The sequence below is a fragment of the Panthera tigris genome, chromosome A2 (genome assembly GCF_018350195.1).
Source record: "Panthera tigris isolate Pti1 chromosome A2, P.tigris_Pti1_mat1.1, whole genome shotgun sequence".
NCBI lineage: Eukaryota > Metazoa > Chordata > Mammalia > Carnivora > Felidae > Panthera > Panthera tigris.
Genome location: NC_056661.1, coordinates 17,163,196 through 17,186,824, shown reverse-complemented (window position 1 = coordinate 17,186,824; position 23,629 = coordinate 17,163,196). Strand labels below are relative to the sequence as shown.

General features: G+C 40.3%; 1 protein-coding gene across 4 annotated transcripts in view; it reads left to right on the top strand.

The window, feature by feature from the left end:
• Positions 1 to 23,629, top strand: part of SMARCC1 (SWI/SNF related, matrix associated, actin dependent regulator of chromatin subfamily c member 1) — a 201,888-nt gene that overhangs the window by 19,258 nt on the left and 159,001 nt on the right. For 3 of the 4 annotated variants that reach the window (XM_042978828.1, XM_042978827.1, XM_042978829.1), the window contains exon 2: positions 22,884 to 23,003. In XM_042978828.1, coding sequence (XP_042834762.1) covers positions 22,884 to 23,003 — 120 coding nt within the window. Of the gene's footprint in view, positions 1 to 11,441; positions 11,637 to 22,883; positions 23,004 to 23,629 lie in introns of those variants that run through there. The other variant, XM_042978826.1, reaches the window with a different exon arrangement.

Sequence of the window (23,629 nt, the reverse complement as noted above, 5' to 3'; positions counted from 1 at the left end):
TCCTTTTTCTACATCAGTTGATGATCATGTGTGTTTTCCCTATTATCCTGTTAATTTAGTATATATGTTCATTGATTTCTGTATGTTGAAACATTGTTATGTTCTAGGAATAAATCCCACTTGGTTATGGTATATTGGTTTGTTAGTATTTTGTTATGTTTTACATCAAAGTTTATAAGTGATATTAGTCTGTCATTTTATTTTCTTATAGTGTCTCTGTCTGACTCTGGTATCAAGGTAATGTTGGACTCATGAGTTTGGAAGTGTCCCTTCTGGCCCAATTTTTTGAAAAAGTTTGAGAAGTGTTGGTATTAATTCTTCTCTAAATTTTGCTAGAATTCACCATTAGGCCCAGGGCTTTTCTGTGTTGGGAGGTTTTTGATTACTGATCTATCAGTATATTGTTTTTATAACTTATGAAAATGGATAATTTAATTTTTTTAATTTATTTTTTCAAAGAGTTTATTTTTGAGTAATCTCTACACCCAAAATGGGGCTCAGATTTACAACCCTGAGATCAAGAGTCTCATGCTCTACTGACTGAGCCAGTCAGGTACCCCAAAATTTTCTATAAATTGGATGAGTTTAAATGTGTGACACAAAGGTGTAGATAAAAAATATATCTAGAGGCACCTTGGTGGCTCAGTTGGTTAAGCTCGGGTCTTCATCTCAGGGTCATGAGTTGAATCCCTGCATTGGTCTCCATGATGGACACGAAATCTACTTAGAAAAACAAAAATAAATAAAAATAAATAAAATATATCTAATTAACTAAACCTTGTGGTAAAAGTATTTTAGGGGTGCCTGGCTGGCTCAATCTGAAGAGCATGCAACTCTTGATCCTGGGCTTATGAGTTCAAGCCCCATGTTGGGTGTAGAGATTACTTAAAAATAAAATCTTAAAAAAAAAGACATAAAATATTTTACCATAAATATTGTAATTTTAAAAGTTTAATGAAATTAACAATAGTGTAATTTTCTCAAGCAGATCTCAGTAAAATTGAGTTAAAACAAGATGTTTCTATGTCAAAGGAACAAATATAACAGTCTTTGTCAGAGATCAACAAACTATGGCTTGCAATACCCAATCTGGCTTGCCTTCGGTGTTTTGGGGTGTGTGTGTGTGTGTGTGTGTGTATGGGTTTTTTTTTTTTTTTGGTTGTGGTAAAATATTACGATATTTACCATTTTAGCCATTTTTAAGTGCATAATTCAGTGGTATTTATTAGTGTTCACAGTGTTGTGCAACAACCCCCACTATCCATTTCCTGAACTTTTTCAATATCTGAAACAAAAGCTCTGCCCCACCGCCTGTTTTGTAAATAAAATGTCATTAGAACACAGCCATGCTCATTTATTTACTTATTGTCTACAGCCGCTTTTGCAATACAATGGCACGACTGAGTAGCTAGCTGTGACAGGGAACTGTGTCCTGCAAGTCTAAAACAATTGCTATCTGACCCTTTATAGAAAATGTTTGTGCTAAATCCTAGTCTTTGGTACATTATAGAAAAGCCTTCTCCATATCCTTCCCAGAAGCTGAGGAAAATGACTATCATGCAGTTTCCAATTCTTTTCTTTTCCTCAAAACTGAAGAAACCTAATCAACTTTTCACCTATAGATCAATAAAAATAATTTTTGACAGATCACTATGTGAATTTAGTGTATAATTTGGATAAGTAGGTGAAAAGTATATTTCATCTCTAAGCACTCTGGCATGCATATTTTTAACAAGAGCTCAATATTTGTCTAGAGTTATTTTTTCTTTTGAGGGAAAATTTACAGTGAAATGCACAGATCTTGCATACCATTCCATAATTGGTATGCGCACTTCTGTGTAATGCAAATCTGTTGCAAACTACAGCTTATTCCTATCACCCCAGAAAATTCCCTTATGCCCCTTTCCCTCCACTCTCCTGAGGCAACCATACTTTGTAGTTTAAGCCTGTTCTATAACTTCATCTATATTGAATCATACCATATATATATTTTCACCCAATATAATGTGTGTGAGATTCATCCATAATGTTACATGTACCAAGTTTATTCTATTTGGTTATTAATTAGTCAACTGGGTTATTGGTCTTTTCATATTTGAGTTGTAAGAGCTCTTTCTATATTCTAGATACAAGTCTCTTATCAGATACATGATTTACAATTATTTTCTTGTTTTTTGTTGTTTTGTTTTTTTTTTTTTTTTATTTTCTTATTGGTGTCCTTTGAAGCACAATTTTTTTTTTTTTATTAGTTTCAGGCATACAACATAGTTATTTGACAATTCTATACATTACACTATACTCTCCACAATAAGTATAGTTGCCATCTGTCACCATACAGGGTCATTACACTATTATTGACTGCATTCCCTATGCTGTATTTTTTTATCCCTGTGACTTATTTATTTTATGAGTGGAGTTTCTTCTTCTTCTTCTTCTTCTTCTTTTTTAAATTTTTTTAACGTTTTTATTTATTTTTGAGACAGGGAGAGACAGAGCATGAACAGGGGAGGGTCAGAGAGAGGGAGACACAGAATCCGAAGCAGGTTCCAGGCTCTGAGCTGTCAGCACAGAGCCCGACACGGGGCTCGAACTCATGGACCGTGAGATCATGACCTGAGCCGAAGTCGGACGCTTAACCGACTGAGCCACCCAGGCGCCCCTCTTCTTTCTTTTTTTTAATGTTTGTTTATTTTTGAGAGAGAGAGACAGAGCGTGAACGGGGTAGGGGCAGAGAGAGGGAGACACAGAACCCAAAGCAGGCTCCAGGCTCTGAGCTGTCAGCACAGAGCCCCATGTGGGGCTCAAACACACAAACTGTGAAATCATAACCTGAGCCGAACTTGGATGTTAGACTGAGCCACCCAGGCTCCCGTAAGTGCAAGTTCCTACCTCTTAGTGCCCTTCACCTCAAAAGTTTCCTTCCTTCCTTCCTTCCTTCCTTCCTTCCTTCCTTCCTTCCTTCCTTCTTTTTTTATAGGCTCCATGCCCAGTGTGGGGCTTGAACTCACGACCCTGAGATCAAGAGTTGCGTGCTTTACTGACTGAGCCAGTCAGGCACCCCCAAAGTTTTTATTTTTTTTAAGTAGGCTCCATGCCCAAAGTGGGGTTCAAATTCACAACCCCAAGATCAAGAGTTGTATGCTCTACCTACCAACTGAGCCAGCCAACCACCTTACCTCAAAAGTTCTTAATTTTGATAAAGTCCAATTTATTTTTCTTTTGTTGTTCATTTTTTTTCCTAAGAATTCTTTGCCAAATCAAGGTCATGAACGTTTGCCCTCATGCTTTCTTCTAAGAATTCTGTAGTTTTAGCTCTTACATTGAGGTCTTTGACTCATTGTGAGATAACGTTTGTATATATTGTGAGGTGAGGATTCAACTTCATTGTTTTGTGCATAGCTATCCCCCCCTCTTTTTCCCAAGCACTATTTGTTGAAAAGGTTATTCTTTCCTCATTGAATGATCTTGACAGCCTTGTCAAAAAATTAGTTGACCGTAAATGTGTGGGTTTATATCTGGACTCTCAGTTTTATCCCACCAACCTATGTCTATACTTGTGTCGGTAGCACAGCTGTCTTGATTACCATTGCTTTATAGTAACTTTTGAAATCAAGAGGTGTGAGTCCTTCCACTTTGTTCTTACTTTGGGCATTGCTTTGGCCATTCTGGGTCTTTTGCAATTCCATGTACATTTTAGAATCTGCTTATCAATATTAACAAAGAAGTCAGTTGGGATTCTGATAGCAATTTTGTTGAATGTGTACATTAGCTTGAGGAGTTTGCCTGTCTTAGAAATGTTAAGTCTTCTCGGGGTGCCTGGGTGGCTCAGTCGATTGAACGTCCCCATTCAACTCAGGTCATGATCTCACAGTTCCTGAGCATGAGCCCTGCGTCAGGCTCTGTGCTGACAACTAAGAGCCTGGAGCCTACTTCCGATTCTGTGTCTCCCTCTTTCTCTGTCCCTCTCCCCCTCACGCTCTGTCTCTTTCTCTCCAAAATAAATAAACACTAAAAAAAAATGTTGTCTTCTGATCCATAAACATGTTTTTCTATTTATTTATATCTAATTTCTTTCAACAATATATTGTTAATTTTCAGAGCATGAGTGTTAAACTTCTTTTAAAATGTATTCCTAATATTTTACTCTTTTTGATAACATTGTGAATGTAATTTTCTTAATTTCATTTTAAGATTATTTATTTCGGGGCGCCTGGGTGTCTCAGTCGGTTAAGCAGCCGACTTTGGCTCAGGTCATGATCTCGCGGTCCGTGAGTTTGAGCCCCGCGTCGGGCTCTGTGCTGACAGCTCAGTGCCTGGAGCCTGTTTCAGATTCTGTGTCTCCCTCTCTCTGACCCTCCCCCGTTCATGCTCTGTCTCTCTCTGTCTCAAAAATAAATAAACGTTAAAAAAAAATTTTTTTAAAAGATTATTTATTTCAAGTGTATAGAAATACAACTGATTTTTGTACACTGATCTTATATCTTCCAACCTTGCTGAACTCATTATTGTTTTCTTTAATGATTAAATGTTTATTTATTTTTGAGAGAGAGAGAGAGAGAAAACAAGTGAGTGGGGGAGGAGCAGAGAGAAAGAGGGAGACACAGAATCTGAAGCAGGCTCCAGGCTCCAAGCTGTCAGCACAGAGCCTGCCATGGGGCTTGAACTCACAAAACACAAAATCATGACCTGAGCTGAACTTGGATGTGAAGGTGGCCTGCGCCTGGGGGGTTCAGTTGGTTAAGTGTCTGACTTTTGATTTTGGCTCAGGTCATGATCCCACAGTTCTCAGGATCAAGGCCTGAGTCAGGCCGTCTACTGACAGCACAAAGCCTGCTTGGGATTCTCTCTCTCTGTGTCTCTCCCCAACTTGCATACATGTGTATTCTCTCTCAAAAAAAAAATTTAGTTTAATTTTTTTTTTTAGCAGATTGCTTAAGATTTTCTTCTTTTTTAATGTTTATTTATTTTCGAGAGAAAGAGACAGAGCATGAGTGGTGGAGGGGCAGAGACAGAGAGGAGACACAGAATCTTAAACAGGCTCCAGGCTCTTGAGCTGTCAGCACAGAGCCCCATGTGGGGCTCAAACTCCGGGACAGTGAGATCATGACCTGAGCCGAAGTCAGACGCTCAACCAACTGAGCCACCCAGGCACCCCTAGGATTTTCTATATAAAGGTCATGCCATCTGCAAATAGAAGTGAGTTTATTTCTCACTTTCTAATCTGAGTGTGTGTGTGTGTGTGTGTGTGTGTGTGTATGTGTGCGTGCCTATTTTCCTGGTTAAAACTTCAATGCTCTGGGAATGCAAGCTGGTGCAGCCACTCTGGAAAACAGTATGGAGTTTCCTCAAAAAACTAAAAATAGAACTACCCTACAACCCAGCAATTGCACTACTAGGCATTTATCCACAGGGATACAGGTGTGCTGTTTCGAAGGGACACATGCACCCCCATATTTATAGCAGCACTATCAACAATAGCCAAAGTATGTAAAGAGCCAAATGTCCGATGAATGGATACAGAAGATGTGGTGTCATATATATATATATATATATATATATATATACACACACACACACACACACACACACACACATACACACACAGACACACACACAATGGAGTATTACTCGGCAATCAAAAAGAATGAAATCTTGCCATTTGTAACTACGTGGATGGAACTGGAGGGTATTATGCTGAGTGAAATTAGTCAGAAAAAGACAAAAATCATGACTTCACTCATATGAGGACTTTAAGAGACAAAACAGATGAACATAAGGGAAGGGAAACAAAAATAATATAAAAACAGGGAGGGGGACAAAACAGAAGAGACTCATAAACATGGAGAACAAACAGGGTTACTGGAAGGGTTGTGGGAGGGGGGCTGGGCTAAATGGGGAAGGGGCATTAAGAAATCTACTCCTGAAATCATTGTTGCGCTATATGCTAACTAATTTGGATGTAAATTTTAAAAAATAAAAAATAAAATTATTAAAAAAAAAAACAAACCCTTCAATGTTCAAGTGGTAAGAGCAGATATCTTTGTTTCTGATGTTAGGGGAAAAGCAGTCAGTCTTTCACCATTAACTATGATGTTAATGTTAGCTATGGGTTTTTCACTAATGCTCTTTATCTGGTTGAGGAAGTTCCCTTCATTTTCAAATTTGTTGAGTGTTTTTATCACAAAGGGTATTGGATTTTGTCAAATGTTTTTCCTCCATCTATTGAGTTGATTGGGTAATTTTTGTTTTTTTGTTTTTTTTGTTCTATTGATATGAAGTGAAATTCAAATCAAATATAAATAGCATAACAGAAGAAACAGCTGACCATGAAAATATTGACCTTGAAGCTCTTCCAGAGACTCTTGAGGAAATTTGTATGCCAAATATATCCATGTAAATGAAGAAAGTGATTGTGAATAAAAGGATGAAGACATTTCAGAGGAGTTGATACTTGCCAAAAGCTTCACATTAAAAGTGCAAAGAACAAAATGTTGGAAGCTGATCCCAACTTAGAAAGGGGTATGAGAATTTGACAAAACACAGAAAAAAATGCTTGCTCAAAACTTGTATGATGAGAAGTTCAACAAACTGCTTTTGGTGAAGTTGTTCACTAAAAAATAAAACACTGTCTTCTTTTTTTTAATATTTATTTATTTTTGAGAGGGAGAAACAGAGTGTGAGCAAGGGGAGGGCAGAGAGAGAGGGAGGCACAGAATCCAAAACAGGCTCCAGGCTCTGAGCTGCCAGCACAGACCCTGACACGGGGCTCAGACTCATGAACTGCAAGATCATGACCTGAACCAAAGTTGGATGCCCAACTGACTGAGCCACCCAGGTGCCCCTAAAACACTTTAATTCTTAATGTGTCTGGTTTTTGAAAGTATTATTGTTAAAATTTGTTTATTTATATATACATAATCTCTATTTATATTTATAATATGTATTATCTCTACACCCAACATGGGGCTTGAACTCAAGACCCTGAAATCTAGAGCTGCATGCTCTTCTGACCGAGGCATCCAGGCATCCCAATGTTCCTAATGTTTTAGATTGTATTATATAAATTTCAATTTACTATATACATTTCCTTATATGTTTAGAACTGATAGGGTTTTTTAATGTTTTGATAAAAAAGTTTAAAGGCATGGAGTAATTGCAATTTTCCCTGTTGATTATTAAGGTTGCTTTGTGTAGTTTAAGGTATTGTACTCCTGGGCAAAGAGAGGACTGTCTCTGTTATATTATGACCACCAAATTATTACATATTTAGACTTCATTAGGTTTAAGAATGATATCTTAAAATTTTTTTTAATGTTTATTTATGTGTTTTTGAGAGAGAGCGAGTGTGATAGAGAGCAGGGGTGGGGAAGAGAAAGAAGACAGAGAATCTGAAGCAGGCTGCATGCTGCAGACCTCCAACCCATGAACTATGAGATCATGACCTGAGCTGAAATTGGATGCTTAACCAAATGACCACCCAGGCATCCTGGTATCTTTTTTTTTTTTTTAAGTGTATTTATTTTGAGAGAGCGAGTGTGAGGGGAGGAGCAGAGAGAGGGAGAGAGAGAATCCCAAGCAGGCTCCACACTGTCATCCTGGAGCCTGACATGGGGCTTGAACTCAGGAACCACTAGATCATGACCTGAGCTGAAATCAAGAGTTGGACGCTTAACTGACTGAGCCATCCAGGCCCCCAGAGAGTGATGTCTTATTACTTTTCCTATTTCCTTACCATCTCTTCTCAAATAATTCAGTTCTAAAGCCTATGGTGGTGTCAGTAAGGTAGATAAGCATATTAGAGCAGCTTAGAATGTGATTGTAGGGGCCAAGAAGAGGGTACCTATACGGGAGGGTACCCCAGTATAGAGAATGGTTACATGTAGGTGAACTGATAAAGTAAGTAAATATAGTAAGGATAATGGCAGCCACATTTCTTGTTGTTAGAGTTACAAATATGTACTTACTCAAATTTGGAACTGTTTGAGTTTATCTGATAAAAATAAGGGGGAAGTTTGATGAAGAATAGGGTATTTAATCTTCAGAATATCTCTCCAGAAAATACTAATTAATTACAAAGGCACAATGGATGACTTCACAGTAGGGAAGCCTGGCAGATACTCTCTTAATCAACTCATCAAAGTTATGGAAGAAATGAAATCATGTGCATTTATATGCAGTAAAATAACACAGCATGAAGAACATCAGCCAAACTCAATTGAGGAACATTCTAAAAAATAACTGGCTTGTAATCTTCAAAATTGTCGATGTTGTGAAAGTTAAAGACTGAGGAAACTGTTCCAGATTGAAGGAGACCTGACACCTGATCTAATGCATGATTCTGTACTGGAAACTTTGGTGTAAGAGAGCTTACAGGGGCAGTAAGAAAAACTTGAATGGAATCTGAGGATAGTATAAACGTTAATTTCCTGGAGTTGAGGGTTGTATTGTGATTATGTAATTTTGTACCATGATATACTTGTCCGTAGGAAATATACACTAGCATTTTTAAGAGTGATGGGTATCATGTCAGCAACATAAGCTCTTTGTACTGTACTTGCAACTTTTTTGTAAGTTTGAGATTATTTCAAAATAAAAACTTTTAAAACATGATCTAACCATTTTACTTAAAAATGCCCATCTTTATAATGTGCTCAATTATTTTTAATGAAAAATTTTAGAGGTTTTTCATCAAAAAAGAAAGTATACTGTTTTCCAAATTATTTTAGAAGTTATATGAGCAAAAAAGTTAGAATACCACTGGCCTGGAAGAACTAACTTCCTTCTCCATGGCTCTTGGAAAATGAAATAGTTTTCTGAACTCCTCCAGGGCATTTTCTCTGCTCTGCTAATAAGCTGTTAATAGAAAACACAGTATACTTGGGAAGGGGGGGTGGGAAGGTTTAATTCCTGGGTTCAGGAATAATACTCTAATATCCATTAGCCAGTTACTTAACCTCTCTCTGCCTCAATTTCCTTATCTGCAGTAATACAGGTATACTTAGCACAGAGCACAACACATAAAAATGCCCATAAACACTAGCTATTATCAGTATTTCAAATGTTTTTAACGTTTATTTCTAATTTTTTAAAATATTTATTTGTTATTGAGAGAGAGAGAGAGAGACAGAGCATGAGCGGGGGAGGGGCAGAGCTTAAGAGAGACACAGAATCTGAAGGAGGCTCCAGGCTCTGAGCTGTCAGCATAGAGCCCAATGCGGGGCTCGAACTCACAAGCAGTGAGATCATGACCTGAGCTGAAGTCGTATGCTTGACAGACTGAGCCACCCAGTTGCCCCTATTATCAGTATTTCTAAAGTCTGAGCTCTCAGAGGGCAAGATTCACACCTTACTCATAATTTATTCTTTATTCTTTTTTTTTTTTTAACGTTTTTATTTATTTTTGAGACAGAGAGAGACAGAGCATGAACGGGGGAGGGGCAGAGAGAGAGGGAGACACAGAATCGGAAGCAGGCTCCAGGCTCTGAGCCATCAGCCCAGAGCCCGACGCGGGGCTCGAACTCATGGACCACGAGATCGTGACCTGAGCTGAAGTCCGACGCTTAACTGACTGAGCCACCCAGGCGCCCCAATTATTATTTTTTAAGGTAGGATCCACGCTGGGGAGCCCAACACAGGACTTGGACTCACCACCCTGAGTTCAAGACCTGAGTTAAGATCAAGAGTTGGATGCTTAACTTAGTGAGCCATTAAGGCCTACCACATTTTTTTCTTTTGATTTTTAGAAAAAGTTTATTTATTTTGAGAGTGTGGGAGGGGCAGAGAGAGAATCCCAAGCATGCTCTGCACTTTCAATGCTAGGTGCCCCGCATCTTACTCCTATTTTATTCTCATTGTTTCTGTCCTAGATTATATCAGGTCATCTTTTTTTTTTTTTAATTAAAAAAATTTTTTAACGTTTATTTATTTTTAAGAGAGAAAGAGAGAGTGTGAGTGGGGGATGAACAGAGAGAAGAGACAATGAATTCAAAGCAGGCTCCAGGCTCTGAGCTGTCAGCACCAGCACAGAGCCATATGCTAGGCTCTAAATTACGAACTGTGAGATCATGACCAGAGCTGAAGTCAGACGCTTAACCTTAACCAACTGAGCCACCCAGGCTCCCCTCAGGTCATCTTTTTTCATCTTCTTCCTCTAATGTATCACCCACATATGCAATTGTTTTCTTCCTAATCTATAAACCTGATCATGTCATTCTCTGTGTTCAAGCTGGTTTCCCAATGCTTATAGGATAAAGTGAAAATTCACTGCCACAACCAAGTAACCTTCCTGCTTCCACACCATAGGCTCAAGGAGGGTTTCTCCCAGCTTGCTTTCACACTTTAAAGCCTTTGATCCAGTTTTCCTGTGTCCGAATGTCCTTTTCTCCCTGATCACATTCTATTCATTCTTAAAAGTTGATCTCAAAAACTCACCAGACTTTCTCACAACCAATTAGTCGTCTGCTGTTCTATAATATTATAACTCCATAATGGCCGATCACAATTTGTTAATAATTTAAAATCTTTCTGCCCCCCTATAGGTCACTCATTCACTTACTCAGCAAATATTTACGGAACATTAGATAACAGGCTCTGCTCTCAGCACCGAAAGTACACCTGTGAATAAGTCAAAATTAAGTTCTCATGTGGTCAAGTGAGAAAATAAGAAAAATACTAGATCGTGGTGAGTGGTGCACAGAGAATGTCGAGTATGATTAGCTGTTCAGTTTTTCTGAAGTACTTTTAAGCTATGAATTCGAAAAAGCCTAAGCGACAAAGGGGAAGAGCTGTCCAGGTGGCGCCAACAGCTGGTGCTAGGGCCCCCGAGGCAGGAAAGAGCTGGTGGTGCGGCTGGGGCCACGAGGGGGAAGTAAAGTGTGTGCCGCTGGAGCAGCTCCGGGTGGTGGTCCCAGATGGATGTTTACAAAGGCTACGGCGCCTTGATGTAGAAGGTCTGAGGGCAAGAGAAGGCAGACGCAGATTCCCACCCTTCCCGTGGGTTCCTCGGCCAGCACTCGACACCCTAAACGGGCTTCCCCCTCGGAACTTCTCGCCAGGTCTTTTCTCCCCGGCTGTAGCAGGGGATGACAGAAGCTCCCTGCACTGGTTGACGGGACGCAGGAAGGAACTTGGATGCAGCAAGACACGCAGAGGCCCAGGCTGGGTAGCGGAGGAGGTACGCAGCCTGCCTCGACTGGCGGAAGAGGCGGGCTCAAGAGTTCGTCTGAGACCTGCCTGGCCCCGATGCTGCGCATGCGTGCGCGCGTGCCCGCTTCGGTTACGGACCGGGTCCCCAGAAGGGGCGGGGCCGGCCCTCCGCGCCGGAAGGGGGTTGACTGGGCGGGGCCGGGAGGTGGCGGTGGCGGCTGCGCGCGCGCGCGCGCGGGTGCGAACGGGGAACGCTGCGAGGGCCGGGCCGGGCGGTGGGACGACGGACGGCGACGATGGCCGCGGCGGCGGGCGGCGGCGGGCTGGGGGCGGCGGCGGGCGCCGCGGGCGCGGGAGGCGCGGCGGCGGCTGCGGGCCTGGCCGTTTATCGGCGGAAGGACGGTGGCCCGGCCAGCAAGTTTTGGGAAAGCCCGGAGACGGTGTCCCAGCTGGATTCGGTGCGGGTCTGGCTGGGCAAGCACTACAAGAAGGTGGGTTCGCGCGCCCGTGGGGACTAGGGGCCACGCGACGGGAGCCCGGCGCAGGTTCTGGCCTCGCGGGCCTCGGGCCGCCCCTCCCCCCCCACCCCCACCCTCCCCCGCGCGCCACGAGGGACAACAAAGGCAGGCGCCCGGGCCCGCCACGCCCCCGCCGTCCGCTCTCGGCGCCCGCGCGCCCGGGGCTCCACCGGGCCCTCGGGGCCGGGCCTCTGGGAGTTCCCGCACGCGGGCGAGAGCCACAGCTCACTCTAGTGTGCAAGGGGCAACTGGAGCTCTGCAAGAGGGAGGGCGTGAATCTCTTTTGTTAGCTGCATTGGGTGTGCGAACAGTAATTTTTACAAACTGTCCGAGCCTGTGTTCTAAGAGCAGCTTCAAGTTTTGTTTATAGACTCTTCTTCAAAGTCAAGTGAGGTAGCTAATGGTCTCCTACCTGTTGTTCATTTGTTAAAGAATGACTTTACGATTGTACGAGGAAGTTAACAGGCTGGTATTATAGATGATAGAATCGATGAGCACTGATATTAAAAAAATGATAGTTTTTACTTGTGCTTTTAGTTCCGTATAGTGTGCGCACAAGAATTAACGTTCACTCGTACCTAATGTGTTGCTTAATGAGGCCTTCCCTGAGAACCCCGTTTATATTAGATTGACCCACTTCCTATCACCTTTATTTTCTTGGCACCACTTTCTGAGATAATTTTTTTTTTTCATTTATCTGTTTCTCCTGCTTTTGGGAGGTAAGTTCCGCTGAGTCAGTGGTATTGAAAGTTGTGACTTAATCTTCTTATTTATCACAAGTGTTTTTTAACTTCCCCTTGCAGATACATAGGAATGACTCCCTTAGAAGGTGTAATGAAAGAAAAAAAAAAAAAAAGAAGGTGTAATGAAGCAAACAGCCCAGATATTTCTACCAGTGGAGAATATCCACTCTGCCCCAGATTTCTGAGCACTCTTTTCAAGTTCCCGAATTCCCCCTTTGAGAACCATACCACTGGGGCAAGGACCTTGTCAGGCCCCTTCACTGCAATGCCGCCCCTCAACATGGTACTCATTGCCTCGCCCTTAATAGTTGCTTAGTAAATATTTATTCAATGAATGAAAAGGTGAAGTAGTGTAGGAGCCTATTCATTTGAGTTCCGCAGCTCAGTGGAGTCTGTCAGCTTTTGGAGGTTGATAGGCAGGGGCAGGATGTTGTGTTCCTTTGACGTTACGTTGTGTGCTTTCAGAAATGACTGTTTCTTACAGAAGTTTTAGGAAGTGAGAGACCAAATATATTTTTATTTACGATATATTTTTAGATAATTTGACTTTCTTCTGCCTAAAATTTTGCAGTCACATTTGGGATTCCCAGTTTTTCTCATCTGCATGTATGCAGACAAGAATATTGCTCTCCCTAATACAGTGATAAATTGGTCACTTTTCTTGTGTAGGCAGCAGAGCTTCTAGAAGTGGTTATGGGAATTGAATATATATTATGAAAGTGTTATTTTTTATCACATGCCCTTCAGCCAATGCTTTGGGTTTTAAATTCAGTGTATCTTAATGTAGCCTTGCCCCTCCCCTATTTGGGTATCTTTATTGAGGTATAATTGACATAGTAGTTTATCAATGTAGTTTAAAAAATTTTTTTATGTTTATTTTTGAGAGAGAGAGAGCGCGCGCACGCGCGCATTAGTGGGAGAGGGTCAGAGAGAGAGGGAGACACAGAATCCGAAGCAGGCTCCAGGCTCTGAGCTGTCAGCACAGAGCCCAACGCGGGGCTTGAACTGACGGACCACGAGATCATCACCTGAGCCAAAGTTGACAGCTTAACCGACTGAGCCACCCAGGTGCCCCAAGTTTATCAATGTAGTTTTAGCAGAAATACGAGGAATATTCCTTTGGATATCAAGGAAGAGAAAGGAAAAAGAGAAATAGTCATTTCTACCTCCAAACTTTGTGTGCATCTGTTTGGGCCCAGTTCTAAGAGAGTATCTGAAGGCTTGGTTGTGTTTGGTGGGCGAGGAAGTGGTTATGAGGCTGGCTCAAGGATTTGTCTTAGAGTATTGAGGCCATTGGGTGAATATTCTCAGGGTTTCATAAGGCCAGAGTATATTCCCTGGGTCCCCTCCAATTCAGAATTGTATATTCCTTAGACCTGACAGCCAGAATCCTGTCAGCCTCAGAGAGTGGTGTTTGGAGTGGTGAAAGTATTAGCCAGAACACCCTATATATCTCTACTTGGTGTACACATTGTTGGGTTTTAACTAAACTTTTCTGTAGCACTTAATACTGCATTTTCAGATTCATACATATCAGCAACTATGAAATAAACATGACATTGGTAGTCCCATTTATATTGATAAGTTTATCCATGCATTCTGCTAACAACTTGGCATCTAATCATATCTGGGCACTTAAACCATAACTCACTGAAATTCTTACAACAGTCTTAAGTAATAGATATTTATACATGAACGGAACCCACAGCTCCAGATTTAAGTGACTTCTCAAGATTACAAGTAGGAATGGCAGATTTAGAATTCAATGAAGGTCTTCCCTGGCTGTAAATCCCCCCTTTTTTTTTTTTTTTTTGCCATACTTAATGCCTCTCATCAAAGAACTTAGTGGAACGTAGCGGAAAATGTAGTGGTAAAGGTAGGCATAGACACCTACTTGTAAAACTCACGTGGTTTCAAATTGAAAGAAAACTTGTATTTTTATTTTCTGTGTGTCCTTAGTAAGTGCTCTGTCCATGTTTGTTCAGTGAATGAATGAACAGATTAACTAGGAACCTATTTGTTTAAGCTTTGTTGATAAATTTGGCTCAGCAGCACACAAAGGAGAGTGAGTATTTTTTCACTGGAATGAGCTTCAGCTAGGCCAAAGAAGTCCAGAGGAGGTGACTCCTGGAGGGAAGCATAGGGTGGTTACCTATTGGCTTGAAATTGGGGCAGAAAGAGAGGGAGACACAGAATCTGAAGCAGGCTCCAGGCTCTGAGCTCTCAGCACAGAGCCCAACGTGGTGCTTGAACTCATGAACCCTGAGATCATGACCTGAGCCGAAGTCACACGCTCAACTGACTGAGCCACCCAGGTGCCCTGCATTTTTATTTTATTTTTATTATTTAGGGAGCGGGGGAGAGGGGCTGGGGGGGGGGGTCGGAATCTCAAGTAGGCTCCATGCTCAGCACAGAGCCCCACATGGCGTTTAATCTCATGACCCTGGGATCATATCAGAGTTGAAAGCAAGAGTCAGACGCTTAACCAACTGAGCCACCTAGGTGCCCTGAGGTTGCATTTTAAGTCCCAGCTGCAATGTAGAAGCTTGTTCATCTCCTGCCTGAGCTGCCTTCTTTCTATTATTGGGTACATGTCTTTCATTCTAACTTTGATGAAGATGAGAGCTGTATTTCTGAGCATAGTTTCTGAGTGGTTTTCAAATGATAACACCTCACTGATCTTAAATTGATTCAAGTCAGATACCTTGAAGGTGAAGTATATCTGTAAACCATTAAGATCCCAGGTAAGTTTCTTCCTGGTTTGGCTTATTCCTTAAAATAAGATTTAAGATGTCAGGATGATTTCAGGATGATTTAAATCTAAGGGTGATCACTAAAACAGACCAGATTGCCTAAGGAATGCATTTCAGTACTCTTTACATAAAGTATTTAACAGTTAAAGACAGTTTTTTGTTTGTTTTATGGGACCTTGGCTGCAATAGGATTGTTCAGAGACAAGTTGAACTTTGGATACTCAATGTTATAGGTAACATAAACAGATGCATTGATGCAATTTTCTAAACTTAGATCTTGCCATTCTTAATCAAAACACTTCAGACTAAAAGTCTTTGGTTGTCTTAAGTAAAACATGCTGTTGAACTTTTTTTTGATCAAAAGATAAAAAAAATTATTATTTAAATTCAAGTTAGTTAACATATGGTGTAGTATTGGTTTCAGGAATAGAATTCAGTGATTCATCACTTATGTACAATACCCAGTGGTCATCTCAACAAGTGCCCTCCTTAATGTCCATCACCCATTTAGCCCATCTCCCCATCCACCTTGTTTGTTCTCTGTATTTAAAGAGTCTCTTATGGTTTGCCTCGCTGTTTTTATCTTATTTTTCCTTCCCTTCCACTGTGTTCATGTTTGTTTTTTTTATTTTTTTTAATGTTTGTTTATTTTTGAGAGAGAGCATGAGCAGTAGAGGGCCAGAGAGAGAGGGAAACACAGAATTCAAAGCAGACTCCAGGCTCTGAGCTGTCAGCACAGAGCCTGATGCGGGGCTCAAACTCATGAACCATGATATTATGACCTGAGCTGAAGTCAGATGCTTAACCAACTGAGCCACCCAGGCGCCCCTGTTTTGTTTCTTAAATTACACATATGAGTGAAATAATATTTGTCTTTCTCTGACTGATTTATTTTGCTTTGCATAATATCCTCTAGTTCCATCCATGTTGTTGCAGATGGCAGGGTTCCATTCTTCTTGATTGCCCAGTAAGATTCCATTGTGTATATATACCACATCTTTATCCATTCATCAGTTGATGGACATTTGGGCTCTTTCCATAATTTGGGTATTGTTGATAGCACTGCTATAAACATTGGGGCGCATGTGCCCCTTCCTTCAAATCAGCATTTTTGTATCCTTTGGATAAATACTAGTAGTGCAATTGCTGGGTTGTAGGGTAGTTCTGTTTTTAACTTTTTGAGAAACCTCCATACTATTCAAAAGATAAAATGATTATGACTGAAATAGTCTATAGTCATTTTTGTTGATCAGGATTCAGTGTTTTAAAAGCTGTCAAGAGGCTTTTATGTTAAAAAAATTTTTTTGTTTATTTATTTTTGAGAGTGAAAAAGATAGAGCACGAGCAGGGGAGGGGCAGAGAGAGAGAGGGAGACACAGAATCCAAAGCAGGCTTTAGGCTCTTGAGCCATCAGTACAGAGCCTGATGCGTGCTTGGACTGACACATTGTGAGATCATGACGTGAGCCGAAGTAGGACACTTACCTGACTGGGCCACCCAGGTGCCCCAAGAACCTTTTATGTTTTAGGTGATATTTTTGAAAGCTTTTGAAATGAGTTCTATTATAGCAGTATGGGATGTGAAGAGCATTACACTTTGGAAGTTGTGAGTTCAGTACTCTTGGCTGCTAATTGGTGGTGTCCTTGAGCAGATGACTTGATTCCTGTTTTAATTTTCCATTTGTAGATTGGGAGTAAGACTAACTCCCATAAGACTGTTGTTTGATTCAAATGAGATAGTAATTGAAGATGGGATTATGTAAATTTGAGGTGATAATGATATTTTTGTGTACATCCCATGGTAATCTTGCTTCATTCTTACTGGTTAAATAGAATGTTAATTTTAAACGTTTAAAAGTTGTTTTAAAAACTTTAGTGGTATCTGGCTGACTCAGAGCATGTGACTCTTAACCTCAAGGTCGTGAGTTCAAGGCCCACATTGGGTGTGGAGCCTACTTAAAAAACAAATAAGACATTATAGTCCTACATTGGCTGCATTTTCAGTGGGTGTGAGGTATGGTTTACACTAATGCATTGATGTAGCAGTTTATTTATGAATTAAAAATGTTATGTTTCTAATTTCTTTTTTTCTTTTTGAGGGAGGGAGAGAGTGCAAGTGCGAGTTGGGGAGATGGGCACAGAGAAAGGGAGTGAATCTCAAATAGGCTCCACACTCAGCATGGAACCCGATGTGAACTTGATCTGGTGACTATGATATCATGACCTGAGCTGAAATCAAGAGTCGGATGCTTAACCAACTGAGCCACCCATTGCCCCGGAAAAAAAAGTTTCTAACCAAGGTTAAATATTTTGTAATTTAAAAATTGGATTTTAAAATAGCTAAATAATACTGAATGGATTTTGAACTTGGCCATCTTTATTCTGAAACTATAAGGTTGTCCATATGAAACTTTTACATGTTTTTTGTATTCTGAATGACAGTATATCAAATGAAACATGCATAATAGTGTAATTTAGAATGTATATGAATCTATGTATGTAACAGTTACTAAGTTTAGTTTTTGCCTGAAGGGTTGATTTGGTTTTTGCTGACAACCTTCCTGTAAGATGGTGTCTTTTTCAGTTTCAGGATTTGGCATTGTTCAGTGATCTGCAGGTATCTGAAAGATAAAAAAGTTAGGCTTATTAGTCTTTCATGCTTTACGATGTGCAAAAAAACTGCAGTACATTGTATGAGTCCTTTGAGAAACCTATATTTATTAAAGATAATAAAGTTACCTTGTGGATATATATTCCATATTTTGTCAGTTCTGTAGGATACATTTGAAGAGTCTATTAAGATAATTTGAGGGGTGCCTGGGTGGCTCAGTTGGTTAAGCGTCTGACTCTTGATTTTACCTCAGGTATTGATCTCACAGTATGTGAGTTCGAGCCTCACATCAGGCTCTGCACTGACAGTACGGAGGCTGTTTGGGATTCTCTCTCTCCCTTCTGTCTCTATCCCTACCCTGCTTGCTCTCTCTCTCAAAATAGATTTAAAAAAAAAAAAAAGATAATGTGAGTGTTACAAATTACTTACCAATTGAATATTATTTGTTGAAAGATTTACTATGTTGAATAAATCGGAAAAAACCTGATACTGAATTTTCATTTGAAAGTATGGTTCTTAATTTTTTTTTTTTTAACGTTTATTTATTTTTGAGACAGAGAGAGACAGAGCATGAACGGGGGAGGGTCAGAGAGAGAGGGAGACACAGAATCTGAAACAGGCTCCAGGCCCTGAGTAGTCAGCACAGAGCCTGACGCGGGGCTCGAACTCACGGACTGCGAGATCATGACCTGAGCCGAAGTCGGACGCTCAACCGACTGAGCCACCCAGGCGCCCCGAAAGTGTATGGTTCTTAAAAAATGTAAGCTTGGGGCGCCTGGGTGGCTCAGTCGGTTGAGCGTCCGACTTCGGCTCAGGTCACGATCTCACGGTTCGTGAGTTCGAGCCCCGCGTCAGGCTCTGGGCTGATGGCTCAGAGCCTGGAGCCTGCTTCCGATTCTGTGTCCCCCTCTCTCTCTGCCCCTCCCCCATTCATGCTCTGTCTCTCTCTGTCTCAAAAATAAACATTAAAAAAAAAAATTTAAAAAAAATGTAAACTTGATAGTTTTTGTAGGAATTGGCAATATTATAGGAAACGGAAATTGTAGTAGTTTTTAACATTTAAAAATTGTATAAATGTGTTTTAACTTTTGAGTTATAATAAACTGTATTCTTTAAGACATAGTAATATCTGAAACAGATTTTTTAAAAAGTTTAGGGGTCCTTAGGGTACCTGGGTGGCTCAGTTGGTTATGTATCCAACTGTTGATCTCAGCTCAGGTCTTGATCTCCTGGTCGTTGAGTTCAAGCCCCTCATTGGGCTCTTCGCTAGGTGTGAAGCCTACATAAAAAAAAAAATGAAATAAAAAGTTTAGTGGTTCTTTTTTAGACATGATGTTTAAAAAAATTTTTTTTAATGTTTATTTTTGAGAGACAGAGAGACAGAACTCAAGTGGGGGAGGACCAGAGGGAGAGGGAGACACACAAAGCAGGCTCTAGGCTCTGAGCTGTCAGCATAGAGTCCAAGGTGGGGCTCGAACTCAGGACCCATGAAATCATGACCTGAGCCATAGTCAGATGCTTAACCGACTGAGCCACCCAGGTGCCCCTTAAACACTACTTTAAAAAAATGTATATTGATTTTGAGAGAGAGAGAGAGAAAGAGCATGAGTCTGGGAGGGGCAGAGAGAGAGAATCCCAAGCAGGCTTTGCACTATCAACACAGACTTAGGGCTCAAACCCACGAATTATGAGATCATGAGCTGAGCTGAAATCAAGAATCAGATGCTTAACTTACTGAGCCACCCACGTGCCCCAAAAGTTTAGTGGTTCTTAAAGTAGGTTCCCAGTCTAGTTGTGTCACCTGGAAGTTGTTAGAAATGCAAATTCTTGGCCTTACCTATTGAATTGGAAACTCTGAGTAGGTCTAAAATTTGAAAATATTTTAGATCAACAGAGTTGACGTCTTATGTGCTTAATGGTATGAAACTTGTTAACATTTTTTTGACTGGTGTTCTACTTTGTGGCCTTATGGAAATGTGTTTTGACAGAATACATTTCATAGAAAACTTAAAAAAATTTTTTAAATGTTTATTTTTGGGAGAGAGAAAAAGAATGTGAGCAGAAGAGCGGCAGAGAGAGAAGACGACACAGAATCCGAAGCAGGCTCCAGGCTCTGAGCTGTTAGCACAGAGCCTGACTGGGGCTCCAACTCACAAACCGTGAGATCACAACCTGAGCCGAAGTCAGACACTTAACTGACTGAGCTGCCCAGGCGCCCCTAGAAAAGAAAACTTTTTATAAGGATGACAGAGGAGTTGACTAGAACAGGAATAGGCAGAATTTTTCTATTAAGGGCAGGAGAGTAAATATTTTAGGGTTTGCAGGTCATGTCATCTCAGTTGCAACTGCTCGACTCTGCTGTTACATGAAAGCAGCCATAGACAGTGTGTAATGAATGAGTGTGCTGTGTTTGGATAAAACTTTACTTATGGACAGTGAAATTTGAATTTCATCTAATATTAATGTGTCAGAAATATTATTCTTTAAAATTTCTTTCCAGCCAGGTTTTTCAAAAAATTAAAAATAGAACTATTCTACAACCCAGCAATTGCACTACTAGGTATTTATCCAAGGGATACAGGTGTGCTGTTTTGAAGGGGCACATGAACCTCAATGTTTATAGCAGCACTATCACCAATAGCCAAAGTATGGAAAGAGCCCAAATGTCCATCGATGGATGAACGGATAAAGATGTGGTACACACACACACACACACACACACACACACACACACACACACACAATGGAGTATTTACTCAGCAATCAAAAAGAATTAAATCTTGCATTTGCAACTACGTGGATGGAACTAGAGGGTATTATGCTAAGTGAAATTAGAGAAAGACAAATATATGACTTCACTCATATGAGGACTTTAAGATACAAAACAGATGAACATAAGAGAAGGGAAGCAAAAATAATATAAAACCAGGGAGGGGGACAAAAACATAAGAGACTCTTAAATAATGGAGAACAAACAGGGTTGCTGGAGGGGTTGTGGGATGGGGGATGGGCTAAATGGGTAAGGGGCATTAAGGAATCTACTGAAATCTTTGTTGCACTATATGCTAACTAACTTGGGTGTAAATTACAAAAAAAAAATCAAAATCAAAAATAAAAGATTACCACCCTAAAGAAGAAATTTGTTTCCAACTATTTAAAAATGTAAAAACTGTTCTTAGCTTGTGGGCTACAGAGAAACAGGCAGTGGGCTAGATTTTACCAACCTTTGGTCATGTAATATAAAGCATGTCAACAAAATATCAGTCTTAGCAAAGTGAACTGCATGCTGGTTGTTTGATTTAGAGTGGAAAGCTAATGCACCTGAATAGATAAAAATGTGGGAGGATACTAAGCTTTAAGAATTGCCTTTTTATATCATGCTTTATCTTTGCTTGGCTGTAGTACAAATTGAGAGCCGTGCAATCTAGTAACAGTAGACTGCCGCTGATACCATTTTGCCATACATAAATCACTTAAAAATTATTTGTTGTAATAGAAACTTACCTCATTAATCTTGAAATGTTGGATGATACTGGGAAAGAGGTTTGTTCCAGGAAAAAAAATTTGTTATCTTTTCAATTTCAAGGAGGTAGAAATGTTTTTTCCTGCTCAAAATTGGAGGTTTAACAAAAATTACTGAATGTATTGGCTTTTCAAAGTGATGTTGAACATTCAATACCTAATTAAACTTTTATATTTAATTTAGCTTGCTGATTTATGCTTTTCCTGTCATGTTGCCCGTTATCTTTCCTTGCTGTGGAACTATCTTGCTGTCTTCCACTAGTTTGACCTTTGAACATTGTCGACAGCCATGTGGATAAGTTTTCACATGTGCTTGTTTAAAAAAATGCTTTTTGTTGTAAAAAACAACAGAATTTACCATCCTAACCATTTTTAGGTTTACATACATATATTTTTTAATGCATAAAACTAACCATTTTATTATATTCAAAACTTCTTGCCATGAAATAACCATTTTATTATGCTTAGAGTTTCTGTGTGTCAGGAATTTAGAAGTTTCTGTGTGTCAGGGTGCAGTGGGGACAGTTGTCTCTGCTCAGTGATGTCTAGGGCTTTGACTGGATAGATTTGATGATTGGGGATGACTTGACAGCTGGGGGCAGAATCATCTGGAACCATTTTTACTCATGTGTCTGGTGGTGGTTCCATCAGTTTTCTGGAATATCAGCTGGGGCTTCTGGCCATAGCATATCCAAGTGGCTTCTCTATGTAGCCTGTGCTTCCTCAAAGTATGATGACCTTTAGGTAGTTGGACTTCATGGTAGTTCAGGGCTCCAAAGGTGACTTGCCCCAAAAAACTACATGGAAGCTGTAGAACCTTTTTTGACTTATCCTCAGAGGTTCACAATATCACTTTTTTCCCCCTATTGCATTCTAACGGTTCCAAGTTCATCATTAAGGTTGGTCTTGATTCAGCAAAAGAGGGCATACACCCTACTTCTTTTTTTTTCTTAATTTTTTTTTTAATGTTTGTTTATTTTTGAGAGAGAGAGAGGGAGGGAGACACAGAATCTGAAGCAGGCTCCAGGCTCTGAGCTATCAGACACAGCCTGATGTAGGGCTCGAACCCACAGACCACAAGATCATGACCTGAGCTGCATGAAGTCAGACACTTAACCGACTGACCCACCCAGGCATCCCTGTATACACCCTGCTTCTTAATGAGAAGAGTGTCAAATTTGTGGGTCTGTTTTAAAAACAGTACAGTCTACTCTCTCGTCAGAAGTTATTTATATTCATCTCACATAACAAAATTTGCTAGTAGGTCTCATCTCACTACAGTGACTGTCAGGCTCAAGTTTGAGGTTTTGGATCTCACCATCTACTTTAGGTCTAGGTGCGCACGAGGTGACTTGGATTCATTGCTAGGACATGGTTTCTCTCATTCTGAAACCTGTTAACTAAAGAGACAAAGTTATTTCTCCTCACCGCCCTCAGTATTTGTTTTTTGTAAGCTCCTTTACAGCAGAGAGCATGGTTCAGACCTCTGCAAATCTGTCACCTTGTCAGTGTTTAGTATGTAATAGGAAGTAAGGGAACATTCTCTTCCACACGATTGTCCTAGATTTTGAGTTCCTGTCTTTATCTTGCAGTATGTTCACGCAGATGCTCCTACCAACAAAACTCTGGCTGGGCTAGTGGTACAGCTTCTCCAGTTCCAGGAAGATGCCTTTGGGAAGCATGTCACCAACCCGGCCTTCACCAAACTTCCAGTAAGTACATCAACTTACGGTAACACTGGGGAATCAGTGGTTTCTGTACGAAGTACTGTCTACAGCTCTTTCCTTTACTGCTACTGTCCAACAGAAATAACAACAAAAAAAGAGCCTCAACAGAATTTTACCTATAGAATATTACCGTTTTTTAACTGTGGGAAACTTCTCTTTCAGGAGTCATTTAATATTTGCATTAAACATCATAACAAGTATTTATAGACTTAACATTTTAGTATGTTGTAGTTTTCCTTGTAGTCTCTACTATACCGAGTCTTTTCCATTCTTTAATTCAGTTCTTGTGGCTAGGATACTTTTTTGTGGAATTTTTATCTTCTGTAGCCAAGACTCTTCTGAGCTTGTGTGAAAATTTAATTCTGTTGTCCTTGCAATTGATACTTTGATAGTTTGGTCTCAGTTATGCTTTTTTTCCTTTTGAAATATGTAGGTTTTGTTCTTTCATTTTTTTATGTTTATTTATTTTTAATAGTTTATTTTTAATAATCTTTAACCAAGTATGGGGCTTGAACTCATGATTTCAGAGATCATGAATCACATGCTCTACTGACTGAGTCAGCCGGAGCCCCGGTTTTGTTCTTTCCTTAACATTTGAATTTATAGACAAG